The 26,311-nt window shown below is 35.1% G+C and overlaps 1 protein-coding gene across 1 annotated transcript in view; it reads left to right on the top strand.

Moving 5' to 3' along the window:
• Positions 1 to 26,311, top strand: part of MMP16 (matrix metallopeptidase 16) — a 169,823-nt gene that overhangs the window by 92,910 nt on the left and 50,602 nt on the right. The window contains exons 3-4 of the mRNA XM_042839620.1: positions 4,793 to 4,915; positions 16,303 to 16,607. Of these exons, the coding sequence (XP_042695554.1) occupies positions 4,793 to 4,915; positions 16,303 to 16,607 (428 nt within the window). The remainder of the gene's footprint in view (positions 1 to 4,792; positions 4,916 to 16,302; positions 16,608 to 26,311) is intronic.

The following is a 26,311-nucleotide window of genomic DNA, read 5'->3' on the forward strand; positions in this document are numbered from 1 at the left end:
ATGGAGTGCAACATTATTGTATGTGATTCACTTATATATTAACAAACCCAGTCAATGACTCGATGCAAAACTTCTGGAAATGGACCCACAGTCGGCTTCCTGGTCTTTCACATCCTTGTAAAAAAGCCCCTAAGTAGAGAAAGGGTAGTCAGTTGCTGTCTTCTCATAAAACTGGTGTACATTTTTATTTCTACAATGTGTTTTGCATTTTAAGGGGTACATTAGGAACTTCTTGGTATACAGATTGGTTGGTATCATATAGGATGCTGAAGAAATCTGTTCAGTGTTAATAAATGATTGATTTTATTTTAATATCACCCTTTAGAAATAAATGGCAAATGTGGTCACTTCAGTGCTCTCAAGAGCTTCTAATCAAGTTTAATTCATACGTTATAATTAAAATACAATTGTATTTCTCCATGATCTCTCCTGCATCTACATTAATTACCAGTCACAAAATAAGAAATGGTGGTAAACTTTGAGCTGCAGAAATTGTTTTAGCAGTCTTTGTTATTTGTAAATGTTAGGGTTTGTGCAAAAGATATAAAGTCTTGTTTCCTCGGCAGATGTTCAGTGAGAAGCCTTGCAGAAATGGCATCTTCAGTAACAGGGTTGAAAGTATCATATATCACTCTTTGACTGCTTTCTAATACATAGAGGAGTGCCAGTAAGGTCCTGTAATAACAGTAAGAATGCAGTAGAGAAGGATAAAGACATTTAGAAAACATGTCTCTCTCTCCTCACAAGGAGATTCAGGGCAATTCAGTGGTAAACTGTACTGAAATAAAATTCTACAGTTTTTCCGGCCATAAAGTCAAGCTGAATTTTTTACACTCTCTCCTTTATTTTCCTTCTGTGGTAGTTAGTGCTTTTTTCTTCTTAAAATGCTCCTCCAGACACTCAGTAAATCTCCAACTGAACAAATATTTATTTATTTTAATAAATACTGTACAATTTTGATTATGGTTAAACTGGAAAGACATTTTAAGTATTTACAATTTATTCTGAAGGTTTAAGGTGAGGAGGGAAAAATTAATCCTTCCTTTACTCCCCAAAGAACAAAATATGGTTAGACATCTGGGCTGAGTCATGGGAAGTTTAGCTTCAGCCTTTTTTTTTTTTTCCCCACTGGAGGAACATTATAATTTTGCTGCATATTTTTATTTTAATCTTCTCAGCTTTTCCGTGAGTCTAAACTATTTTAATTCTCTTGACATAAATAGCTCTTCAAGCCTTAAACTAATGGACCTAAGAAGAATTTGACGTGACATAGTCTACAGATAGAGTACATTCGTCACAGTTAAGCCTCTTTATTGAGTACTGATAAAATATTAATATTGAGGGGCTGCTGCATAACATAGTTTCACAGGTTCAGAAACAGTGATGAAAGAGAGGCAACCATTACTAGTATGCAACTTTTTTAAAAAAATAATAATAATAAAAAGATATTTATTATTTTTATAATTAAAGTCTAAGCACTCAAGAACAGGGAAGACATCAGTCCTATTATGCTACAAGAAGCTATATTGAGAAGAAAATAGAAAATAATGTTTTCTATGTCAATTACAACCCAGATGGAAGAGCGCTTTATAAACTAAGTATCCACGAATTTCATGAGCATTAATGATTGACAACAGAAGCCTTCCCCCTAGTGAAAATAAGGCCTGTCAATGTTCTTGACAGTGGTCAAAGAACTTTTAACATTAAAAAATGTGAAAATGTAAATTATCTTCTGGAAATTGTTAACATTTTGTCTCATTTCTGGACTTGACTGTCACACAAATTTACTACTAATAATTTGTTATAAAGTCCAATTGCCAAATGTAGCTCAATTAGGATCTGGGTAATAGATCAGTTAACAGTCCAACTCTTCCACTGCATTAAACAGAGAAAATTGCATCTTTCCTGAAATGTCACTTGAAGATGAGTTGCTGAAAGCTACTGAACCACTTATTCAAAAGCCTCCACTTGATTTACATTGAGATTTATGCTATGTATGAGCCACAGTTCCAGTTCTCATGTAACCATAAGGACATAAAGTGAGATAGACAGCATGACAACATGGAAAATCCCCTGCCGATGCCAACTGGCAAGGAAGCAAGCATAATATTCTGGATAGGTACATGGCTCTTCAGAATCAATGGAAGAACGAATTCATTTGAGGCTCCATTAGCTAAGTTAATTTTTTTTTGGAGGAAGGAGTGGGAGAGGAAGAACTAATTCGATTGATTTGAAATTATTGTCCATGAAACAATAAAACTGTAAGTGGTATATTATGTATTTATGTAAAACACAGATGTTTTTGTAGCTAACAAAGTACAATGGGCTTTTTTGTTGTTGTTATTTGTTATTTGTTTATTTTTCTTCATTACTTCCGACTTTGTTTTGCTGTTATGTTAAGGTGATACAACTTGCTTTTTGTCATGCGTCTTTTTCTGCAATTTGAGTGTCCAGTTTCAGAAGCATAATATAAATGCCATAAAAACCCATGGTAACTACATGATGACCTAACATGCATGATTCAGTGAGAAAATGTATTACTGGCAACATTTAAAAGCTTTGTGATGTCTCAGCAAAAATTTAATCTCATTTGATGATATATATTTCACTAAGAATAGAGCCAGCTTTGGTTTGTAGTTAAGACAGGCCTCTATAGTATTCTTTTATTATTTGAGCAAACCTAAATAATGCATCCCAGAAACTGTTTATATCTACTTCGCTGAATTGATACTTTCTATAAGAAATGAGAAGAACCTGAAATAAAATTGCAGGGTATTTCAGCAAATGTTGGTAGGATAAATTTTATATACTTTGCACTGTTGTCTTTGCAGACAGTGGAAAAAGATCATTATAGTCCTTACAAACACATATCATACAGTCAACAGTTTTATGATTATGGAGACATACTCCATAATTATTCTGACAAGAAATTAAAGCAAATCATTGTTTCATATTTGATAACAGATCAAAATTTTAGGTAAATGTTAGTTACTGCGTATAAATTTTGGTTTCTCCTATTGCACTACTTTATGGAGGCATCACCCATCAAAGTTTTTGCTGCCACTGACATTCTGCTATAGTGTTTATCAATGCAAGTGGGGTTAAGAGTCAACTTCATGCAGTCACTGAAATTTATATTTTCCTACAATCTGATTTTGTTTAGACATTTAAACAATAGTTTTCAATCCGTAATTATAAATGAAACATTACAAGCTTGGCTCATTTATAAAAATTAGAGTGGCTGATTTGACTGGAAGTTCGTATTCCATTAGCCTGTCTAGAAAAATTCATTCAGTATGCAATATAGTTTTTCCTGTATTAGTTGCAGTTATAAAACTTACAATGTACATTTTATTCCTTGAGTACAGAATGGAAAAATCAAATATTTCATTGGATTGTGTAGTATATATATAATTTTCAAATATGTACAGGAGGAGATTAAGTAACTTGATTCCTTTTTGTTGTTGTTGTTGTTTGTTTGTTTGTTTGAGGTTTTATTATCTGCGCGTATTTTTAAAAGGAGTCTACATTCTAATTAGATGACATTTCAAGTAACTTCTATGTCTTCCATTCATAAAGCTATTGTGTATACGTATTTATGAAACATTGCTTAAATGCCAGGTCAGGAAGTCCTTCATGCAAGCCTGAATATAGAATAGGTATGTACCATAGGAGAGCTATATTTTTTACATCAGTAATTATTTGGTATGATAGAAATAAAGTCAGTGACCTAGAAAAGTAACAGAGGAGTGTGTGCTTTATTTACACAAGTAATGTCTGAAATCTGACTGTTATTCTGATGGAAAATTGTGCTGTAGCTGTTCAGTTTGTGTAAAAACATTGCTTCAGCTGAGCTTTGTTACTTTTAATCAAGCTAAGTAAGCCCTTACACCACAAAGGAGAAACAGTGCTGACAGTGATACTGCTGCTGAAATCATGTTTCATCTTACTTTTGATAATTTGTAACATTGTAACATTGGCAAACTGAGGATATTTGAAATACTGGAATACTTTGAAGTATGAAGACAACTGCAAGAGCTAAGCATTTCTGTGGGGAATCTTGTGCTGCCACAATGGTTGTTTTTGTTTGTGAATTAGACCTTTTCAAATCCATTCTATGCAGAACATCAAATTTTCCCCAGGCAGAATTCTTGAGTTAGATATTTCCAGAGCTGATTCTCTTCCTTGTGTAGAAAGACAGTGAGATAGTAACAAGACAGTAATAACTAATAAATAGTATTGTACAATAGTATATATAATATTAATAGTATTACGATGTTAGAGGTTTCAATGTTCTGACGGTTGTCTGGGCTCTTTGGTTAGAAGAACTTGAGGCTTTTTTAAATAAAATGTCAGTGAGGCAAAATAGAAGGATCATATAACAAAAAATTGATCTAGTAACTAGTGATTTGAGTATACCTGTGTACATTTACTTTAACATCACCCCCAGTAAGCAATAATGCAGATCATAATTACCTTGAATGAATGAGAGTAAATTACTACTTATGCACTACTTGTAGGTGTTTTTGTTCAGTGTTTGTTCAGTGGTTATAGCAAAAGAAAACTAGGAAAAACAACAGCAAATACATTTGATTCTGAATGTCATGAGAGTAATGAATCTCCAGAAAATACATGTCTGGTAACAAGATAACTTCCTCTTTTTAGCCAGTTTCATGCAGACAAAAATTTGATAGTACTATCACTTTGGAAAAAGTTAAGTTTTTTTGTTAGTTGGGTGTAGTGGTTATGATTTTTCTACCATGTTGCTTCAACTACGTGGTATTTCTTGCAGCTGGATGAAGAAGCCTCGATGTGGTGTGCCTGACCAAACAAGAGGCAACTCTAAATTTAACATCCGTCGGAAACGATATGCATTAACGGGACAGAAGTGGCAACACAAACATATCACTTACAGGTACCAAAATACTAACACAGACTTATAAATGTCACTAGTCACACTGAGTTTTAAAAGTAAATGTAAGTTTTTGAACTATATTTCAATATTTCAAGAAGTTTATTGATAATATATGTTATAAAAATGGTGCTTTGAATACTTGGTTAATTACAGAAGAATTAAGTATTTTTTTTTATCAAAATTCACCAAAATCGATGTATATAGTAAGCAGTGAATTCTCTAAAGCTTTCAGCATCAAATTAACACCCAATATGTCCTTAACCTTGCCTTACAACCCTCTTAACAGCTTCTCAGGGAGCATTTCTCTGAAAGTGGGAGCACTCTAATGAAATTGAGATCTCTAATTCAAGTATGTAAAATATGTTATTGAAGAAAGCCAGTCTCAGTAAAATGCTGGGGCCTACAGCATACCGTCAGGTATGTTCTGAAGTAACCATGAATTGGATTACATTACTGTGAGTCACTGACCTAACTTTTTCCTGCTTACATGGTAATGGGCATTGGAATATGGGGATATACATCTGTGCAGTTCCTGAGTCTGGCACATAGGTTACACAGCACATTGCCTATTCTGTCAGACTGATCTTTCCAGGATAAAGTATGCCACATAGGATACACAGTTTTTCAACAGGCCAATGATTCCAACAAGACCTGATTGAAAATTTGCTCAGCCTCGCTGGGATTTCTGTTCTAAGAAGAATGAGATCAAGGGGACAAAACTGCTTTTAAATTCACTGACTGCTGACATTATTCATAACCCTATTTACATATTAAATTTTAAGTCCGTAAGCTCTAATGGCCATATAGACTGTTCTTCATACCACAGTGAAGAGAGTTTTATTAGTAATTATATATCAATGCTATGGCTTATGTTTTAATTGGAGAATTTTATTTTAAGACATTAAACACTGGTATAACTTCAAGTGACAGAGAACTGACTACTTTGTGATTAGCATGTTGTGCTGGCTGATGGTCTTTAAATTTAATGTGGATGGAATACATAGCTGACCAGAATAAGAAAGCACTTTCATCTGAATTCTAAAATTTAAACATAGTGTGCATACAGGCATTTACACAGAACAGGAGGAGCGGTCCTTGAAAGCAGCCCTGCAGAGAAGGACCTGGCAGTCCTGTTGGATGAAAAACTTAACATGAGCCAGCAGTGTGCTCTTGCAGCTTGAAAAGCAAATGGTATCCTGGGCTCCATCAGAAGAGAGGTGGCCAGCAGGGACAGGGAGGTGATTGTCCCTCTCTACTCTGCTCTTGTGAGGCCCCACCTGGACCAAAAATATCTGGAGTACTGTGCCCAGGTCTGGAGCCCCCAGTACAAGGAAGACAGGGAGCTGCTGGAGAGGGTCTAGAGGAGCCACAAAGATGATCAGGGGACTGGAGCATCTCCCCTACAAAGACAGGCTGAGGGAGCTGGGCTTGTTCGGCCTGGAGAAAAGAAGGCTGTGGGGTGACCTCATTGCAGCCTTTCAGTACCTAAAGGGAGCCTACAAACAGGAGGGGAATCAATTCTTTGTAAGGATAGATAACAGCAAGACAAAGGAAAATGGTTTTAAGTTGAAGGAGAGAAGATTTGGGTTGGATGTCAGGGGGAAGTTCTTTACAGAGAGAGTGGTGAGGTGCTGCAAAAGGCTGCCCAGAGAGGTTATGGATGCCCTGTCCCTGGAGGTGTTCAAGGCCTGATTGGATGGGGCCCTGGGCAGCCTGGTCTAGCATTAAATGGGAGGTTGTTAGCCCTGCATGTGGGAGCTGGGTTGGAGATTCATGATTCTTGAGGATCATGAATGAGGTCCCTTCCAACTCTGCCACTCTGTGATTCTGTGATACATAAATATGAAAAGCATTCAGGATTAGCCAAAAGTATGTGTTTTTCCTTCTCCTTTGTAAACAGTCTGATTTCCTATTTCATTACAGATTTTTTTTACAACCTATAGTAATTTTTGGTGAATTACAGACCAAAATACACTTAAAGTAGTAAAGCCTCGAATAAGGCTTAGTGTTAAAAAAAAAAAAAAAAATAGAATAAATAATACAATACTAATCTTTCTGGATATAGAAAATTTGAAACAACTAAGAGCAATCAAAAAAAGAGAAATATTTTCTTCCCTTCCCCTGCCCTATGACTTCATTCTTACAGGCTTAATTCCAGTTAACTGGCTGACATTTTAAGTTGCTTTGTTCCCTAAACTTTTGATCATATCTCTAGCTTTGTGCCTGCTTTATTTTATTCAGTGCCACTTCTCAATCTCTTTGTAACCTGCAAGTTTCCAGCTGCATTCTGCCTTCCTATCTAGTCAAACCTTGTAGTTTGATCTGTGCCTGTTAAGTAGACTTCATAAAACCTCCAAAAAAGGATAAATTTATCTCTTATTTCCACCTCTCTGAAAAGAACAGGATAGAAACACAGAATAAACAATGAAGAAAAGATGCTGTCTACTGAGGTTATCTTAACATAGACCTGCATTGACTGACTTTTCTAAACAAGAGGAGTAATTGCAAAGAAAAGAGTATGTTGTATTTAAATAAAAAAAATAATTAAAAATAATAATAAAAAAAAAAAGGATGAATGTTAGCTGCAGCAGTTCATAGCAGGCTTTCTGATAGTATTTCGTGGATTTTTGTTGTTGTTGTTGTTATGTTTGTTTGTTTTTGCCAAAGACTTTAGAATACAGCAAGACAAACTTTTAAAATGTTAACTGCTTATTTCAAGAAAATATTTAATGTTAGCTTGTAAAATGTATAAGACTTGTTGAGCTCTGTGAAATTCATAGATGTGGAGCCATTTCCTGACTCTTCTGTCACTCGAGAGGTGCAAATTCAGTGCTGAGTAAAGCCCTTTGAAAGTGTTCAACAGCTACACATTCACCATTTCAAATCTGTCTGGCAAGAGTATATCTTGGATGCCATATATCCTCAGATGCTTTACATATGTAACTATCACTTTATAAAAAATATCAAAGCATTGTTAATGGTAAAATAGAATTGGGATCACATATAAATGCATTTTAATCTGTGTCTACTTGACTTTTTAGTTTGGCATTTTCTGTCTATCTTACTATTTTTACCCCAAGTATTGCTGCTGGCACTTGTTAAATTTAAAAGAGCAGTTGTTCAGAGTGTTTTCCCTGTTAGATTGTCTCTATAATCATAAGTAGGAGGATCAAAACAGACAAATATTCAAATTTTATTACATTTTTCTTCCTACCTTTCCCTATTTTCAATTTGTAATTTTTCATATTGAGCAGCTCCTCAAAATTTCAAGATGGAACTTTTTGGCCACATATAAATTATCATTAGTTTCAAAAAACTGTATGTCTGCAGTGTTGCTGTGCAGAATTCTGTTATTTGAAATAATAACACAGAATGGGAATTGTGCTCCTTTAGTTATAATGTATCTCCCTCAGGGAATGCAGCTTTCCATTTACTTGAACAGGTGAATAGGTTGTTTGTTAGAACTTCTGTTTATAATGGAGCTACACAGTAATATTAATTTCTGCATCTTCTCTGGTTGGTACAGTTCATGCTTGTATACCTTTTAAATGGTATTTTTACTTATGTATTATTTACACTGCTGTTGTATTTCAATATTATTTTTACTAAAGGAGTAAAATAAAGTGATTATTTGAACCATTTTGCCAACTCGTATATGCAAGTGCTGAAACCTATAGTTCAATTACAGAACAATTCAGAAAAAATGAATGAGAGTCTTAACTCTTCCTTATGTTTTACACTGCATCAAGTTACAAAACAGTCTCTGACAGAACATAATATAGATTCGGAGTGGAAATCTATGAAACCTATAAAGGAATTTTTTAATGTATTTTTTTTTTTAAGGTGAAATTTACCAAGACACAAATCGTTCTTGAAAGCAATCACCTCTTTCGATAGCAAAGTAAATCAACTGGTACTTTATAGAAAGGGCAAGATTGTGAATCAATAAATAAATCAGCTTCATAAAATAGAACAAGAATGTTTATATTTCTTTTGTAGACATATAATTAGACAGAGAATTATTTCTTACAAAGTCTTCCTCACAAGAAATCTTGGCAGACAATACTTAATTTTAACTCTAGCACTAAGAGAGTCAGTAACTGGTCTGTTGTTCAGATGGTTCGTTCTGCAGAACATTTTTCAAATAAAATTAAAGAATGCTATCCAAAAAATCTAAGATTTGCTTTGAGTTATGACCATCATTTGGAACTCAGCATTTTAAAAGAACAATTAAAAAGTACTTTAAACACTGTTCTGCAGCTTTATTCTGCCTTCTTGATGAAGAGAAAAATACAATTTGGTTGTTCAGGAATGAGTAACATTAATTTAATTGATATATCTGCAGATGGCCTACAGCCATCTACAATATGGCCATCCATCAATATGCAAGTTCCCTTTACATTGAAAGTAAAAAACAGAAATAAGGAGAAATAAGCACTTCCTGATTATTTATTTATTTATTTATTTATTCAGAAATGCCGAGAAGGTTTTAAGTTTAATTAATTTGTGAGCAACTGAAATATCTGGTAGTCAGTCTTCAATATGAAGGCAATCTTCTGTGCTTTAGTTCAGTTATTTACTACTTACTTAAACTTAAGTAATATGTTTTGAAACATGCTAGAATAATGTATAGGACTGGGCTGTACCTCATTATCCTTTTTTCCCCGCATACATGTGAGGACAAGACTAACTCAGTGGGAATCCCTGATGATGTGCTCTTGTACCTTCAAGTCAGTAGCCAGTTTTGAAGTAGCTCCTCTCCTTATCACAGAGTTCGCAGTAGCACAGAAATATACGTGCAGATTTATACTGAGAGGCGATACTTGCAGATGTAGAAAGCATGCTGAGTGACATGGTGAAGAAATTCTTAGGGATCTCTGAAAAAACAGTGCTTTTAAAATTACCCACCTGTGAGTTCTTATCATTCCTACTGATGTGCTTTGCTGGAATACTGAGGACTTGCAGCTGCAAACTCTAGCAAAATGGGGATTTAAACTAGGAAGACTAGTTGTTTCCTACAATGCAATTCTTGTTAACTCTTAGATTATGATAGGGCTCGATTGCTGGGACAAGGATGCTTTAATTCCTGACACTATGCATTAGCTTTCTATAGTACTGATGGATGCAGAAATAGACCTTAAATAATGACATATCAAATATTCTTAGGCCATTACGCTTGAATCTCCCGCAAGCTTTCAAGCAAAAATACTATAAAATTTTCACTTCTAATCAACTTTATGATACAGGGGAAAGTCTCTGGTGTCTATGTAGCTCTGCTAGGTATACATTATAGGCAAAGTTTATGAATGGGAAGAAAATTGAGAACTTCCGTTCCTACATGCCGATGTAAGGATGTATACCCCCTTCTCTCCCAAACCTTAGTGCTATCAGAAAATCTATTTTCATAAAGGCGTTGCTTGTTCTTTTCTTAAATAACAGTGTTAGTATTCTGTTCCTCAGCCTTTCTAACCTCTGAACTGAAGGCAAAGGAAATGTAAAATATATGTAATAAAAAGTATTTAAATTACACTTTATTGATTCTAAAATCTCTGTGATTAAAAAAAAAAAAAATCCAATATCTATATTTCTGAGAGTGGATTCCAACTTAAAAGCCTATTAAATTGATTAAATGTAATTAAAGTAAAAATGCTCTTTATTATATGAAGTTTTAGTATTAGCCTTCTTCAAAAGATGGTGAAGGGCCTGGAGCATCTCTCGTATGAAGAAAGGCTGAATGAACTGGGTCTGTTCAGCCTTGAGAAAAGAAGACTGAGAAGGGACCTGATCCAGGTCTATAAATATCTGAGGTGTGGGGGGCAGAACAGCGAGGCCAGACTGTTTTCAGTGGTGAGTGGAGACAGGACAAGGGGAAATGGCCGGAAACTGCAGCATAGGAAGTTCCGCACAAACATGTGCAAGAACTTCTTTACAGTGAGGTGACGGAGCACTGGAACAGGCTGCCCAGGGAGGTGGTGGAGTCTCCTTCTCTGGAGATGTTCAAGACCTGCCTGGATGCCCACCTGTGCGACCTGCTGTAGGGAACCTGCTTTGGCAGGGGGGTTGGACTCGATGATCTCTGGAGGTCCCTTCCAACCCCTACAATTCTGTGATTCTGTGATTCTGTGAAATAAGATTTATCTCACTAGTAGAATATAAATTCTCATTTCTTTAATAATTGCTTACAATTAATAATTGCTCAACAATCCTGAAGTAATAAAATACTTAAACATCAGTACATTTGTCTTGCGTTCTATTCAAATTAATTATTAATAAATTACAGCATGGGATCACATTCCTGTAAAAGCAAAATATTTACTGATCTTGGTTTTGTATCTTAGGAACCTTACTCTTGTCACTTTTCAGCCTCCTTTGAACAAAATTTACAGGGATAGTATTGTCCATTAAACAAGAGTCAAGAGAGTTATAGATTCTGTCCACTGTGGCAACAGTAAGTTGATTCTCAATGTGACCACAGAACAAGAAAATCAAAATGAATATCTCTGACTTGAGTTTAGTCAGCTGGAGCAGGAGCTATACAAATCATGATCACATTTTATATAAAAAAGGTTTTTAGGTTATAGCTATCAAGAGGTAGCAAAGTGAGAAGAAAGAAGTGAGAGATTAATGAAGTAACTTGACAGAAAGTGTCTCTAGAGAAATTATGACTCAAAATAAAAAATGTCTTTGGCCAGAGGTAATATATTCATTTCAATAAAAGTAAGATCAGGACCATAAAAAAATAGAAAAAGAAAAGCTTAGGTTCAGTTTAGGTTTGATTGACAACAACAGTGATGTTTCAAACAGTTATTTAAATTTAAGCTATATTTCAACTGTTTCATATCAAGTAAAGATATAGAATTTGTTGATTACTTCATATAGATTAGTGACTGCATCTTTTTACCTATTCAGTTGGATTTCTTTCTATTTTCTTCTGTGTCTCTTCTTATTTTACGGTTTCCCATTTACAAGTTTTGATCAAGAGAGCCTAGTAATTTTTTACAGAAATTCAATTATTCTCCAAATTTATACTTAATTGATATATTCTTGTTACAGAAAAGGTTCATCATTATAATTACCTAATAATTTTGAAAGCACCCATTAATATCCACTCTAATCATCACAACAGGGTAGTAATCCTGTATGCTGGATAAACTGTCAAAACCTATTTAAAATATTATTTATTATATGCATTGAAGAAGTATCAAATTCTGCAGCCCACGGAGGATTCTATCATTGAGTTATTACAACTCTTGTGGAGACTATTACTGCTAGATAAGCAGTAATGCTAATCTTTATGCAAAAGTATTCAGAGCTTTATCTAGCATTTCCTGAATCAAGCATTGGGTCTACTTTGGATAAGTGGTGTTAATTTTATATACAGGATGTAAACCAATTTAAGAAAAGAATACATAAATAAATAAACAATGAGCTCTTCCACTGATAAACATAGTCTCCAATACAAGGCTCTTCAAGCATCTGTAGAAGTAGTGCTTCAGTGCGAAAAGTTCATATCATGGATGAAATTTTTTTTTTCTTCTACAAGAGATGCATTTAAAAACTACAAAGCCTTAACCAGCTGCTATGTTGAATGCATGTTTGCATCAGACAGTAATAATAACCATAAAATATTGTATGCAGTGGGTACATGTCTGTGATTGCCTAAGAATAACAGCTTTCAAAATCTGTAGAAAATGTCAGTGTACTTGTTTTTTAAAATATAGAACATGAGTAAATATTTAATCTTCTTCACATTTTGTTTATTAAAAAACTCTTTAAGCTTCCGTTGCTGGTCTGCTCAATGTCAGCACTGAAGATTTCTCTTTACAGGCTTTTTTTCTTGAAGTGATTACTAGACAGGAAAACAATACTCAGGAAATACAGAATCACAGAATCACAGAATCACAGAATCACCCGGGTTGGAAGGGACCTCAAGGATCATGTAGTTCCAACCCCCCTGCCTAGCAGGGCCACCAAACACACACATTCAGATCAGGAAGATCAGGAATACCATCTTCTTATTATGATGGGCTTTGTCTTGCAGTGCTACCACCATGCAGCAGCAGAGATTTTGAGTCAGCATGTTCCCCACTTACTTTTATTTGAGACGCGTTATCTGAACATGTTGAATGTAAGATACCTAGCTGCTTTTTTTATGTTACAAGTGACAGTTACCACTATCTTAGGTGACTGTTAGTTTTAAGATGTAGAGATCCATGTAATAAGAAAAGGGATCATTTAAGACTTTATCTGCTACTGCAGTGATATGTCTAAACCAAATTCTTAGAAGAGTTGTAGAATTTCTGAAAGCAGATACATTGTAGCTACTGATTTTGTTACTGCACTTTGGAGACCGAGACCACAAAAGAAATGTGAAATTCTTTGGAATTCATATGTTTGTACTGGCGAAATATTCTAAGCAATATTTCCAGCTAGACAACTTCAACATTGTTGTTAAAAGAAGTGTTAGAATTTGGGATTTTAGGATTGAACATGGCTTGTACTAAACCCATTAAAAGGACAATCATCTTCTGGAAATTGGAATAACTATTGATTTGTTTCATTTCTTTCAGAAGCCACATTTTTCGTTATAATCTTACTCTCTCCATAAGGCCATTTTGGAAGCCAGAAATCTGTCTTGTGCTAATACAGAATGTATGCTTTGAAAAATCCTTTTTAATAACAATGAATCTTGAGGTGTAGAATGCTATTTCAAAAATAAGTCAATGGTTGAAGCCCCTGAAATAAGTCCCCCTCATAGGTAATCACCCACATACATGTGAAATTAGAACAATGGCTCAATTTTTCTTTTGTAATCAGTGATTAAAGCATAATTCTGTGCACTGAAAAGGCAAGAAAATGTAAAGTGACAAGGACTGCAATGTGAATCAGTTCCTCTTAGACCTAGAAATTAATCAGTTTATCACCAATACAAAACTCCAATCTGCTTTCATCTAATCTGTTTTCATCCATTTCCTCATGTCATTTTGCAGCTTATATAACCTCAGAGTGTGACTTTGATCCATTACTAAGATTTCTAAATAGAAAACAAAAAAATAACAATAGATTTATCAGGTTAAATATTACTACATAAAAAGCAACAGGTTTGCTAGACGTACTCTCTTTCCTAGAAAAGCGTCCTGATTCATTATATGTAGCAGACAACAGAGGGCCTAATCCTTTAGTGAACTGCACTTGGGACATTTCATGTGCATATTTCCAGATTAAGACAAAATTCACCAACTTTTCAATTTATACTCTTAGCATAGCAGCATGTTAATTGTTATGAAGTTTTTGGTAGTGGCAGTGTGAATGTACTTTTGTGAGATGTTTTCATTCATGTTCGTAAATTATTGTGCATTCTTTCTGAGGCATCTTAAAATAGTAATTCACAAAAGAGGGAGAGATTCTTCGGGGACCAGTCCTCGGACCAGTGCATTCAGTACTTTTTAACCACATAAAATAACTATAATGTTGACCTTTAACCCTTGCGAGCAGCTTGGCACTACCAGCCACTCACTCACTTTCCTAAATGTGCTAGAGAATCAGAAAGGTAACAGGCTGAGAAGAAAAAGAAAAGAAAAAAGTTAAAGGAAAACTACGCATGCAAGTAAAAACAAAGCCATAAACTTCACTTTTGCAGAAAAAAGCATAGCTTACACCCTTTGGAAAAGCACTATGCTTATGGTGCCTTCCTTACCTCCCCTAGGATAATTCCCAACTGCTTAGCTTTTCCCTTTTTGGAGAAGTTGGTACTGATTCATGAGTTAGAATAGTTTGGGAAAATTTTTATCTCTTGTGATTGAGATTGTAAGAAACAAAGAGGAATGATCCTTAAGTCCGTGCTCTTTTAGAAAGAAAGTTAGGAATTTCTGAAATACTTAATTACACACTTCAAGCTATTTACTAGATAGATGCAGAATGCACATTGTGTATGGGGATTCTTTGAATGTGATCTCTCCTATTTTATAATGCTGGCCTACAGCATCAGAGGGGGATGTTGGTGGTATGACAATAGAGATTGAACTTTCATACTAATATTCCATTACATCGAATTTTGCTGTGTAACAGATGGCAGAAGAGAGGCAGTCTGACCAAATGGTGTTTGATGTGGAAGTGCGTATGAAACAAAGAAGTGTCATTAAACTCCTCCATGGGGAAAAAAATGGCACCTGCTGACATCCATTGATGCTTCCTGAATGTTTATGGAAACCAAACAGTGGATGTGAGCACTGTGAGACAGTGGGTGGTATGTTTCAACGTGGGTCACCTCCACTGGTGTAGGTTTTTACAGGTGCAGCCTCCAGGCTATTTTTCATAGTGGGCAAAAATACAAAGCTAATGGTGATGACTATGTTGAAAAATAGTCTCTTCTTAGGTCTATTCTATTCATGACATTCTCTTTGTTCTCCATTAACACATTTTGCTGCTCAGATGCATAGAAATTTACATACACTCTAGAATATTACATATTAAACTTATGCTGTCCAGTTAGTCAAGCACATGTCAAATGAATTAGTTGCAGCAATTTCAGTACAGACGCACAAGCCTAACACTGATTATTGGCATTCTTTTCTTGAATTGCGAAATGAAAGCAAATAAAGCAGTTTTTAAAGATATTTCTACTGTAAATTTAGTTCCTTAATTGTAACTCTGACATTATTTTCTTTGCCTTTCACTTGTGCGTAATTGAAGAAGTGGTGGAGACTGTAATTTGTACTTAGCAATAATATTTTAAGAATTAACACAGAATTATGTTCTATAAAATGAGTTTTCTGATGAACTCTACAGTCTTCTGCATTATTAATAAAAGCAATCAGATTATAAAAGGCATATTAGCATCAAGCTCTTTATTGTGATAAGGAATTATCCATCCAGTTGGAAATGCATCAAGCACCATTTTCAAGGCTCTGCAAATAGTGGCTGGTGGTCACAGCATGGAGCTCTGCAAATTGTTAATGGACCTGCTAAGAAGTTAAAAATTGCATTTAACTGGAAACATTTTAAGTTTCTGATTAGAATACCATTCTTTAGATGTGATGGATTTGAATTGTGATCCAGGAGGTAAACCGTCAGTGGTTGATTAATCTGGTTATCCCACTGCTAGGAATTTTTTTTCATTAAGAAATATTATTCATGTTCTAAAAATATGATTTTTGTGCTGCTGAGAATAACCCAGCTAACATGTAATAAATTTTAGCAAAAAGAACTGCGCAGATTAATGCAATTTCTCACCTGCTTGATTAAAAACAATTTCCTTAAGGGAAATAATGCCACACTGGCCTGTAAAAGCTTTTTTTTTTTTTTTTTTTTTTTTTTTTTAAAATAATTAAGGAAAAATGGATGCAAGCAGTCAAATTTAATCTGTTCAATCTTTCTGTTTCTTTCAGCATTAAGAACGTCACTCCAAAAGTAGGTGATGCTGAAACCCGTAAAGCCATTCGCCGTGCCTTTGATGTGTGGCAGAATGTAACTCCTCTAACATTTGAAGAAGTTCCGTATATTGAATTAGAAAATGGCAAGAGAGACGTGGATATTACAATCATTTTTGCATCAGGTTTTCATGGAGACAGTTCTCCCTTTGATGGGGAGGGAGGATTTTTGGCCCATGCATATTTCCCTGGGCCAGGAATTGGGGGAGACACTCATTTTGACTCAGATGAGCCATGGACGTTGGGAAATCCTAATCATGATGGTAAGAGAAGATTTCAGTTTAAACAAAATAAATAAAATTAATTAAAATGTGTCATGAATTTACAGCTATTTCCACACTTCCCTATTCTTAAAGTTACTTAGTTTCTTAAGTTCACAGTTGTTTTGTATTCTCTTCAGTTAATTGGTCTGTTAGGAATCTTCAACAAAAAGTTTCTGTCTAAAAGTAACTTAGAGCATGAAAAAGTGTTTCTCCTGAAGCACATTAAACTCCCATTGGAAACATTTATGTTCATTCAACAATTGTACTGTTGAATATTTACACTACTCCTTTCATTTCTAACTTCTTTGCCATAAGTGTTTTATTTAGGTTCAGGAAAAATTGAATGTTCATTAGAAGTAATATAAGAGTGGTTAAAAAGAGCTGACACTACTCACCAATACAGTGGATACCTATGTGTAAGAAACCTAATCTGCTTTTCTTAATGGTGATGAAATGGCAGAATTTTTAAGTTAGCTCTTAAGAGTGCTATTCCAAGAACAGAACTAACATTTCTGAATTTTGAATCTTACTTGGAACTTATGATTCCTTATTTAAGTTGTACATTCCTTATAGTCATATAAGTGACTACACAATGTACTAGGCAAACAATCTGGCTTTTGCTGAGTTCCAAGTTCATGTGACTAAATTACTTCCATTATCTAAGAAGCCTAATTTAAAATTGACTTTTGCATATCTGCAGAAGAGTATCTAGAAAGTATTTTTGTGTAGAAATTCTGTGTTCACTGTTTTGGCTCCATATGTTCTAGTAGATCTCTCCATGTCAGTTACACAGCTGTAGAGTCTTTTCAGCAAACAGTGTTGCACAGAATCGGATGCACTGATACATAATCAGGATGTTGCTGATGCACAAAAGATTATAAAGATAACAATGAAATGCAAAAATGTTGTATTTGAATGTTAAACCTATCCAGTGAACAGTCAGAGCTTTTATCTAACAAGTTTGTCACCTAAGATCTTCCAAGTCAAATTCAGAGTTTTCTGTGTACTAGCTTTTGTAGCCTGGTGCTTGCAGCAAAGTGTGAAATGAATATTTCAGGGATGTTTTGACTGTTCTGATGGTGCGATACTTCCAAAGCACAAGGGACAGTGAGGAAAGAGCAGCTTACTTTACTATTAAGGTCTTTGGTAGAAGAATGGGTTCAAGAAACTTATCTCCTGTGAACTGAACCCTAGATTCTTTTGGTGCAAAATGTAGTGAACTGCTCATATTTGCTCTCCACATGTTCAGCTAGGAGAAACAACAGTGAGACTCTGCTGTTTGTGCAGTTCAATTACATCATCGGTCTTCGCATTGTGAGGCTAAATCAAGGTGTTTTTATGGGCTTAGTGGGAAACAAATGCTGCGGATAACGTTCTTTGTTTCTGGAACTATTTCTTAAAGCACTTAGGAAAATCTACAGGCATTTGTATTTTGATGACAAGGTGTCAGTGTAAAATGTGATAACACTTTTGGAGCGTTTCCGCATGTGGATAATTTTAGAGTGTACTAAAATGTGTGATCTTCTAGCTATCTTCTTATGTTTCTTAAATAATCTTCAGAGTGCCATAGGACACATATTTTTTATTTTATCTTTTTGTGGTTGTCTTTTGTACAGCAGTTGTCAAAAGCTATTTCTTGTATTTTATTTACTGGAAGACATCTAGAATGAAAACTTTAAATGACAACAAAATGGTGCTATTACTAAAAATATTTTTTTGGATATCTTAGGATATTGGCCTTTTATAAGGAAAAATTTTTATTGTCTATGTCATGAAGAGTTATCAGAAAAAAATTATTTCTCAGTTTTAATAACTTCTACCTTGATGTGTTCTTATGTACTTTCATGAGGGAGAGCTATTCCTATTGGAATCCAGTAGTCAAAATAGAGAACCCAAGGTAGTTTATGACTGCAAAAATTCTGCAAAATAAATGAAAATTAAAGTAAATATCTTACCAATGTGAGTTTTCCAAAAAAATTTGGCAAATCCTGGTTTTATTGTTGATATCGTATGAATTACAAATCTTTTGTCACAGCTATTGTCAAAACAAAAGCACTGTGTGATTGACACCCTAGAAATAACAACATATGTGTAGTTGATTTGTATGTTCAGAGTTCCTTTTTCTCCATGGCTTCCAGTTATCTGGTAGGCCAATGACAATTTTACTGCATTAGCTTAGGTCTAGGAATCCTGAAGGAATGTCCACTGTTTTATTTTTCTTGGTGACTGGAAACAATTTCCAAGTGGAAAAAGAAGATAAGCATTCCATTGGGGATTGACAGGAAGAAAAGACTTACAACTCTCTTAGGCTCTCTACCATCTTGAGCTCAGTCTAAGAGCACTGAAAAGCAGAAGGTTGAAAAATCTATTTCTGATCTTAGCCATGAGTCATTTTTCTCAGGTGAGTGTCTTTTTTTTTTTAAGATTCATTGCTGCAATAGTCCACCAATAGTCATCTTCATGTGGTGTTGTTAAATATTGAACAGAAGAGTAAAAAGTTTTAGCAATAAATTTTCGTATTTATTTTTCAAATTAAATATCACCCGAAAGCAATGATTTTCTAAGATTTCTATTTAATTGGATTATCTTTTTAATTTCTATTTTAATTAAACTGGAGTGATTTGAAAACTCAAATCAGCCCAGTTATTTAGAAGAAAAATGTAAATCGTAGATCCTATTGAAAAGTACTTTCCTGACTTTTCACCTTTTACTGTTAATGAAAATACCTATTGTCTACTTTAGAAAATACAGCCAACTCCTCAAAATGCTTCCATAACCTGTTTTAACTTTTACAGAAGTTTTCATAGCATTTTTTTCTATTGAATGAGCACTAAACCAAGAAGAAAATAAGGAATGATATAGAAATTCAGTGTTCTGAGTTACTATTCAGAAATTCAGTATTCCTAAGTCACTTCACATTGACTAGTTAATTACAGTGAGCTCATGCTCTAGGTATTTTGTTGTTGTTTCTGTTATCATTGCTGTTGTTTGTTTTCCTCATCATGTTTTCTTGATTTTATTGGTTATTACTTGGCTTAAATAATTTTCCAGACTGAGAGATCATTTTCAACTGTTACACTTCATCTCTGCAGCTCAGTGCTACTTTCGTTTGCTTCTTTAGGGTCGTTTTTTGTATGGTTTGCAGATTTCTAATCAAAAGTTCTAAGGAAGTGGGAAAGGAATCTGTACTTTGACTCCTGCCTCATTCTGAAGAGTGTAGAAATGTAGACTGTAAGAGTAGTCTAATAGGGTTATTGGTCAGAAAAAGCACTCCTATTACAAAAATTAATGCTTTGCTTTCAGGTTAAGTTGAATACAGCAGTACCTTAATTCCAATTGAGCTGCAGTATCTCTTTCCTGAACTTCTTTCCATAGTACTTCTGGTGATGGCAGAAATAACTGGTCAGAAAGGAGGATGAGAAATTTGCAACCACAGGGAAGCAGTGTAAACAAGGACAGAATCTCTTTTGATAGGAAAGAAGTATTTATTAAGAAAAAATTTAAACTTTATTTTGAATAGAAACACTGGAAAGAAAAAGAAAGGGAACAAAAGGGAAAGGAAGACGTCTTAATATATGAATTTAAAGACAAGAGAGACTTTACATTGCCCTCATGACTTCAGTCCTTTTAGGAGTTATACATACATCACCTTATTTCTGAAACAAAAAAAAAGTTTATTTTCAATGAAAAATGTATCCAAATGTAGAAAAGGACAATGACCTCTTACTGCAATATGGGAGATAAGGTATATTCAAAATCATTAACAGCATATAAGTGTATTTTTAATTGTAAAAGTTTCAAATCACTGATGTAAATTGAAAGTCACAAACAGTGACAGGAGGAGGATGGTACTGTCTCTACTGCTAGTGAGAAGTTTCTCTTCTATGCTCTGTTTCCCGGAAGCTGATGGTAGATCCTGTTGACTTTAACAGCGCTGTCCTCCATCTTGCCAATATTAAATATTGAGAATGTAAATTTTTTTATTCACCTCAATATAATTAGGAGTAGAAGTGTTGGATTTTAGTTAGATTTATGGATGATCACTGTGTAGTTGTGAAGCCTCAGAACCAGTAACATCTTCTGCTCCTACTCTCCAAAGTACTGCAGCATGATAGACCATATACATTTTTAAGGTCTCATAAATAAGATGCTTTCCCCTATCCCCAAAAAAGTAACTATATTTTCCTACTTCTATTCTTTGAATTTTGCTATATTTTAAGCAGCATTCTTCATAAATCTGAGCAAATTTTAAATAATGTCTGAAGAGCTTAGCCGTTGGCTACTGGGGAAAAAAAGGAGAACATATTTCAACAATACAATTATGAATAGGACTCATCTTGCAGCTCTGCCTTGTTAGTAATACATAGTAATAGGATAAAATTTTGTAGGCAAGTTCTCTCATATTTATTTCAAAAATGCAAATTAAAAAGAAAATAAATATGCACATTTTATAGTACTAACTAGATTTGATTGGATTGCCTCATTCCAATGAGTGAAGGTTTCTTATGATCCCATGATAAAACAGTTGAGAAAGAGATGAGTCAACGTATGATATAAGAGTTCCTCATAATCCTTGGCAGCACCAACCCATCAAAGAAAGGTTTCTAATTAAAAGCTCTGCTCAGAATTTTCGTTTGGCTGGTAGTGACAGGAAATTTCATTTCTTCACCTGAGAGTATTTGAAAACATTTTTGCTATCTGTCAGAAGGTAAAAGGCTCTAACTTAAGGCATACACTCCTGCTTCTACTTCAAAAATTGCATTGGTGTATGAAAATTGATTTTAGATTTGTCTTGCTAAATGCACTTAAGCTCTTTTTTAAAGCAGTTATTTTTTTTTCTGGGAAGTACTGAATGAATCTAAACCTATTTAAAAGGAGAGCTAAACCAGTTTGAATAGAGAACACAGTACTTCTAACTAGATTAATTTAAGATTGACCTACTTACACATGTGTAGCTTTTTAAAACAGAGTAAGATTTAGAAGTAGCTCTTGGGGAAAACAAGGATGTTCTTGAGAGCTTAAGCTTCAAGCAGATTAGACACAATGCTTAATGTACCATTTGCTGACTGTAGAAATGTGGCTTTCAGAGGCAGAAAATGCTTGGCAAAATCTAGGCATAAGCTCTCTGTATATCAGTAGAGTTAGTTTGATATTCTTATCCTCACATTAATGAGGATATTTCCCTACTGAAAAAGACCTGGAATTACTGGTGGATGGGAAGCTGGACATTAGCCAGCAATGTGCCCTTGTGGCCCAGAAAGCCAACTGTACCCTGGACTGCATCAAAAGAAGCGTGGCCAGCAGAGCAAGGGAGATGATCCTGCTCCTCCTCTATTTTGTGGTGGTGAGTCTCACCTGGTAAACTGCAGCCAAATGTGGAGTCCTCAGTATAGGAGAGATGTGGACCTGTTGGAGCATGTCCAGAGGAGGGCGGCAATAATGGTCCAAGAGATGGAATACCTCTTCAACGAGGACAGGCTGAGAGAACTGGGGCTGTAAGTCTGGAGAAGAGAAGGCTCTGACTTTACCTGATAGCAGCATTTTGATATCTTAAAGGGAGCTACAGGAAAAAAGGAGACAGACTCTTCAGCAGGGCCTGTGGTGATAGAACCACGGAAGTGGTTTAAAGCTTAAAGAGGGTAGATTTAGGTTAGATATAAGGAAAAAGTCTTTTACAGTGAGAGTGGTGAGGCACTGAAACAGGTTGCCCAGAGATATGGTGGATGCTTTGTCACTAGAGTCTTGCAAGGTAAAACTAGATCAGGCCTTGGGTAACCTGATTTAGCTGCGCATGTCCCTGTTCATTGCAGGAGAGTTGGACTAAATGACCTTTAAAGTCCCTTCCAACCCATGATTCTATGATTCTATAACTGCAAGAGAAATAGAAATGGTTACATGTGTAATTTTTGTGGTAAATTTACTATGGCGACTACTACACAATCTTGCAGTTCTGAAGAAATCAGTCTTCTATTGAAACAAAAGAAAAAGCAAAACAAGGAAATAACAACAAGAAAAAAAAAAAGGATGAAGTTCCATTACAGTAAGTCAAATACTTTTACAGAAGTAATAGGTGATATTGGTGTGCATTTCCTTTTAAATATAGAGGATAATATGTTTGCTGAATGCTAACACCCTTGTGAGATACTGGGAACTTTAAATGCATTAATCTGTTTTAAGAAGAAGTAAATATAAAACACTTTTCAAGGATCTTGTAATTTTTTGCTAACTCTTTAGTATTCCAAATGTAGCAAGTTTTGCAGACTTGAAAACAAACAAACAGAAAAGCCTACCCCTTTGTACCATGCAATTGATATTTCTTTCATTTTTGCCAACAAAAAACTTTTTGGGATGTCACGCAAATACAGTATCTTGTGCAAGATACTTGGTCTCTTGTTAGTGTGTAGGTTCTGCTGTATGTTGCTGTAAGCTTTGTGTTTGCAGCCAAGAAAAAAAAATTATGAAAATCCTGATCTCTGAACTGCATAGATCAACTTGTAGTAAATTTTTTTGGCTGCCAGTGTGGTTGTCACAGTGCAGCAGATATATGCTGCTGGAAATGTGAACCACTGGAGCTGTGAAAACTACATCTCCTAACAGAGCTCCATGTCTCAAACAATGCACGTTATGTGAAATGGTTAGATATGAAGCAAGCTGAGTATTTCAGATTAAAGGAAACTGATTAAAATCTTGGTACTGTTTTCATAACTCACTTGCTTAATTGATCATATATGTTTGAATAAGCTTTTATTGATATTGGATTTGATCTGCAGACAGTGTGACCCAGAGTCACTGCATGCTTATTTTTCATTTTTGTACTAGGTCTAATACGTGAAAGTTGCCTGTCCTCTTTGATTTTTTTTGTGTCATACTTGTGTATATATTTTTAAACACAGAATTGACAACACAGATTCCCAGAAAATATCCTACATGTTAATGTGGCTATTAGCTGATACCTAGGGAAGTGGATAAGAGCAGAGTAAGCATATGGCAGCAAAACACTACCATATTCATGCTTAGCTTCCAGCAATCTGTGGCTCATTGAATTTCTGAGCCAGAGGCCGTATTTTTGTGTTTAACAGCTTTGAGGGATTTCCTTTCATGAACTGGTGTAATCTGTTTTTGAACCTGTGTAAGCATTTAGTATCCACAACATCCTGTGGCAATGTGTTCTGTAGCTTAAGCAGATATGGAAAACTATCTTTTCCTGAATTTTGAACCTACCATTAACAAATTCAGTTTAGGTACACTGATACTTATCTACTGTGAAGAAGCAGTTTCCTAATCATTTTATATATGTCATTAATATTTTTCTGGTCCGCTGTCATATCTTGTTTTCAAGATAAAGAGGACTCAATTTATTTGTTTATATGTTTTTGTAAGGTTAAAGCAGCCCAACTGAGTGCAAAATGAGAGAATTAGCAGTATTATAAACTAGCAAGCAAAAAAGAAACTATTAAATTTATAGTATTTCACAATAATGGAAGTGCCAAGATAATATTTAGAAGTTGCAAGTGGAGTATCTGCTGGTTCTTTTCATTTCAACCATTCCCCTTGATATCCAGGAATCAACTCATATGCAGGTAATGCTTTCTATTGCTAACCCTCAAGGCTTCCATTGCTTGAGATAGCAAACCAGTTGTTCCCCAGCTGTAAGTCATGTTGTACTGTTAGGACTGATCTGTTCTGAAGCTTCCCATACCTTACCTGGGTGCGCTCAGTGTGCTACACTCACCTGTTATTCCACGTCAGTCCGAGATCTCACATAAAATGGTATCTTTGAAACATTCTGTGTGTACTTAAAAGTATCATTGTGGTATCCAGAGCTGTGAATGTAGAGCTGCACTCAGGAACAGAAAGACCCCTTCTGTTCTTGAAGAGGTGGAGAATGTTTTCAAAAACAACTGTAAGTGGCCATGGGTACTATGTGAGGACCCAGTCATTGGACATAGGACTGTACAGACAAGTTAAGCAGGTCTGTCTAGTAGACCCCCTGTACCTGATGGAAGCCAGATGTTGGAGAATACTAATCATTGCAAAGGTAATGAGCTCATTTTTTAAAAAATTGTTATTAATTTATGTACTACTTGTTGCTGGTAGTTCTTTTGTTTGTTTGTTTTTGTTTCCATAGAACACCCATCTTTGAGAAAAGAGCTTTCCACAAACTCCCTGGGGGGTTGTGGATGCCACATCCCTGGAGGCATTCAAAGCCGGGCTGGATGTGGCTCTTGGCAGCTTGGTCTAGTGTTTGGAGACCCTGCACATAGCAGGGGGGTTGAAACTAGATGATCACTGTGGTCCTTTCCAATTCAGGCCTTTCTGTGATTCTACGATTTATACATAATTAAAAGGAACTACTTGGTGGGTGAATGGCATCTTGTGTACAAATCCAGACCAGTGTTCTGGATGTTTTTAGTTGGCTACTTGTAATATAGCCTGGGGGTTTTGAGACTGTAGTATTATGCTCTCAGCTTTCTTTTTGGCCTAAAATTGTCAAGTGCACCACTATGTCAAATAAAAGAGAGGCTGAGGAGCGTGTCAAGGAGATGATCTTTGCAATATTCTTAGTTAAAGCAATGGAAATGTAAATTGTTAAGCACATCTTACATTATGCTTTGATTATCTACAGATGCAAGGTGGTCTTTACACTGTGGCCAGACAAAAAGAGTTATGATGCAGACAGTAACCCAAAATGGCAGTGTAACCAAATCCACTAATTTGCATATTGCTCCCATCATGCTGTAGGCAAAAAGAAACCATTGAAAGCCTATGTGGACTACGTAGGGAAACTGCAAATTCAGTTATCCAACTAAACTTCAACTGGAGGTTGTTTCCCACATACCAGGGCCAGTAGAACAAAGTGCTTGGATTTGTCATCTGCCTTGTTTGCTATCAGCCAGCCTGAAACCGCTAATGAAAAGTGTTAAAATTAAGCTGGCAGACTTTGCATAGAAATAAATGATGAAAGTTCATATTGTCTGTTATGTCAAATTCATTGCCAAGGAAATGTTTAGCTGACAGGGAGAATGAATTCTAGCAGCCAATTCTGTAACTATTGCAGCTACATTTAAAGAAAAGGGACTGAGCATGTCATTACTATTACGAGTTGTTTTTTTGCTTTTTATTTTTTTCAAAGAGGTCTTTGTCTCTAATATATGACCACATAATAATGAAAGTTAGACATTACTAATGTCTTCCCAAGCTGGATTCAGTGGACCAGACAGCAGTATTATTATGTTAAGAATAATGAGCTATTGTAGGGAAATTTAGTTGAACAAGCTTTTGAAATTAAAAATACATTGAAGCTACTGATAGTTCCAAAATGATGATCATGATTTTTTTCTTCAGTATGCTACCAAAGGTCACTGTCAAGGATGGTTTTTTTTCAGGCAGATTAACGTATTTTGAATGAGTGCATATATAAAATATGGGTCAGCCTCTTCATTATTGTTTTCACAGCCACATAACTCCTCACACATGGGTTTTGAGTTGGAACTACGGTGGAGAAAAAAAAAAAAAAACGGAAAAAAAGAAAAGCTTTCTTGCTAAGTGAAGCATGTAAAAATCTATATTCTTAAATGTGCTAGATCACCTTTATAATAATAAATAAATTGCCATACATAGAAAATAAATAAATAAAAAGAAAGTTTGAAATCATATTTTTATCACTCTGAGATAGCAGTAGAAATAATTTAGGTAGGAGAATT

The sequence above is a fragment of the Centrocercus urophasianus genome, unplaced genomic scaffold (genome assembly GCF_019232065.1).
Source record: "Centrocercus urophasianus isolate 14NV4802_14NV808 unplaced genomic scaffold, USGS_Curo_1.0 seq_11, whole genome shotgun sequence".
Lineage (NCBI taxonomy): Eukaryota > Metazoa > Chordata > Aves > Galliformes > Phasianidae > Centrocercus > Centrocercus urophasianus.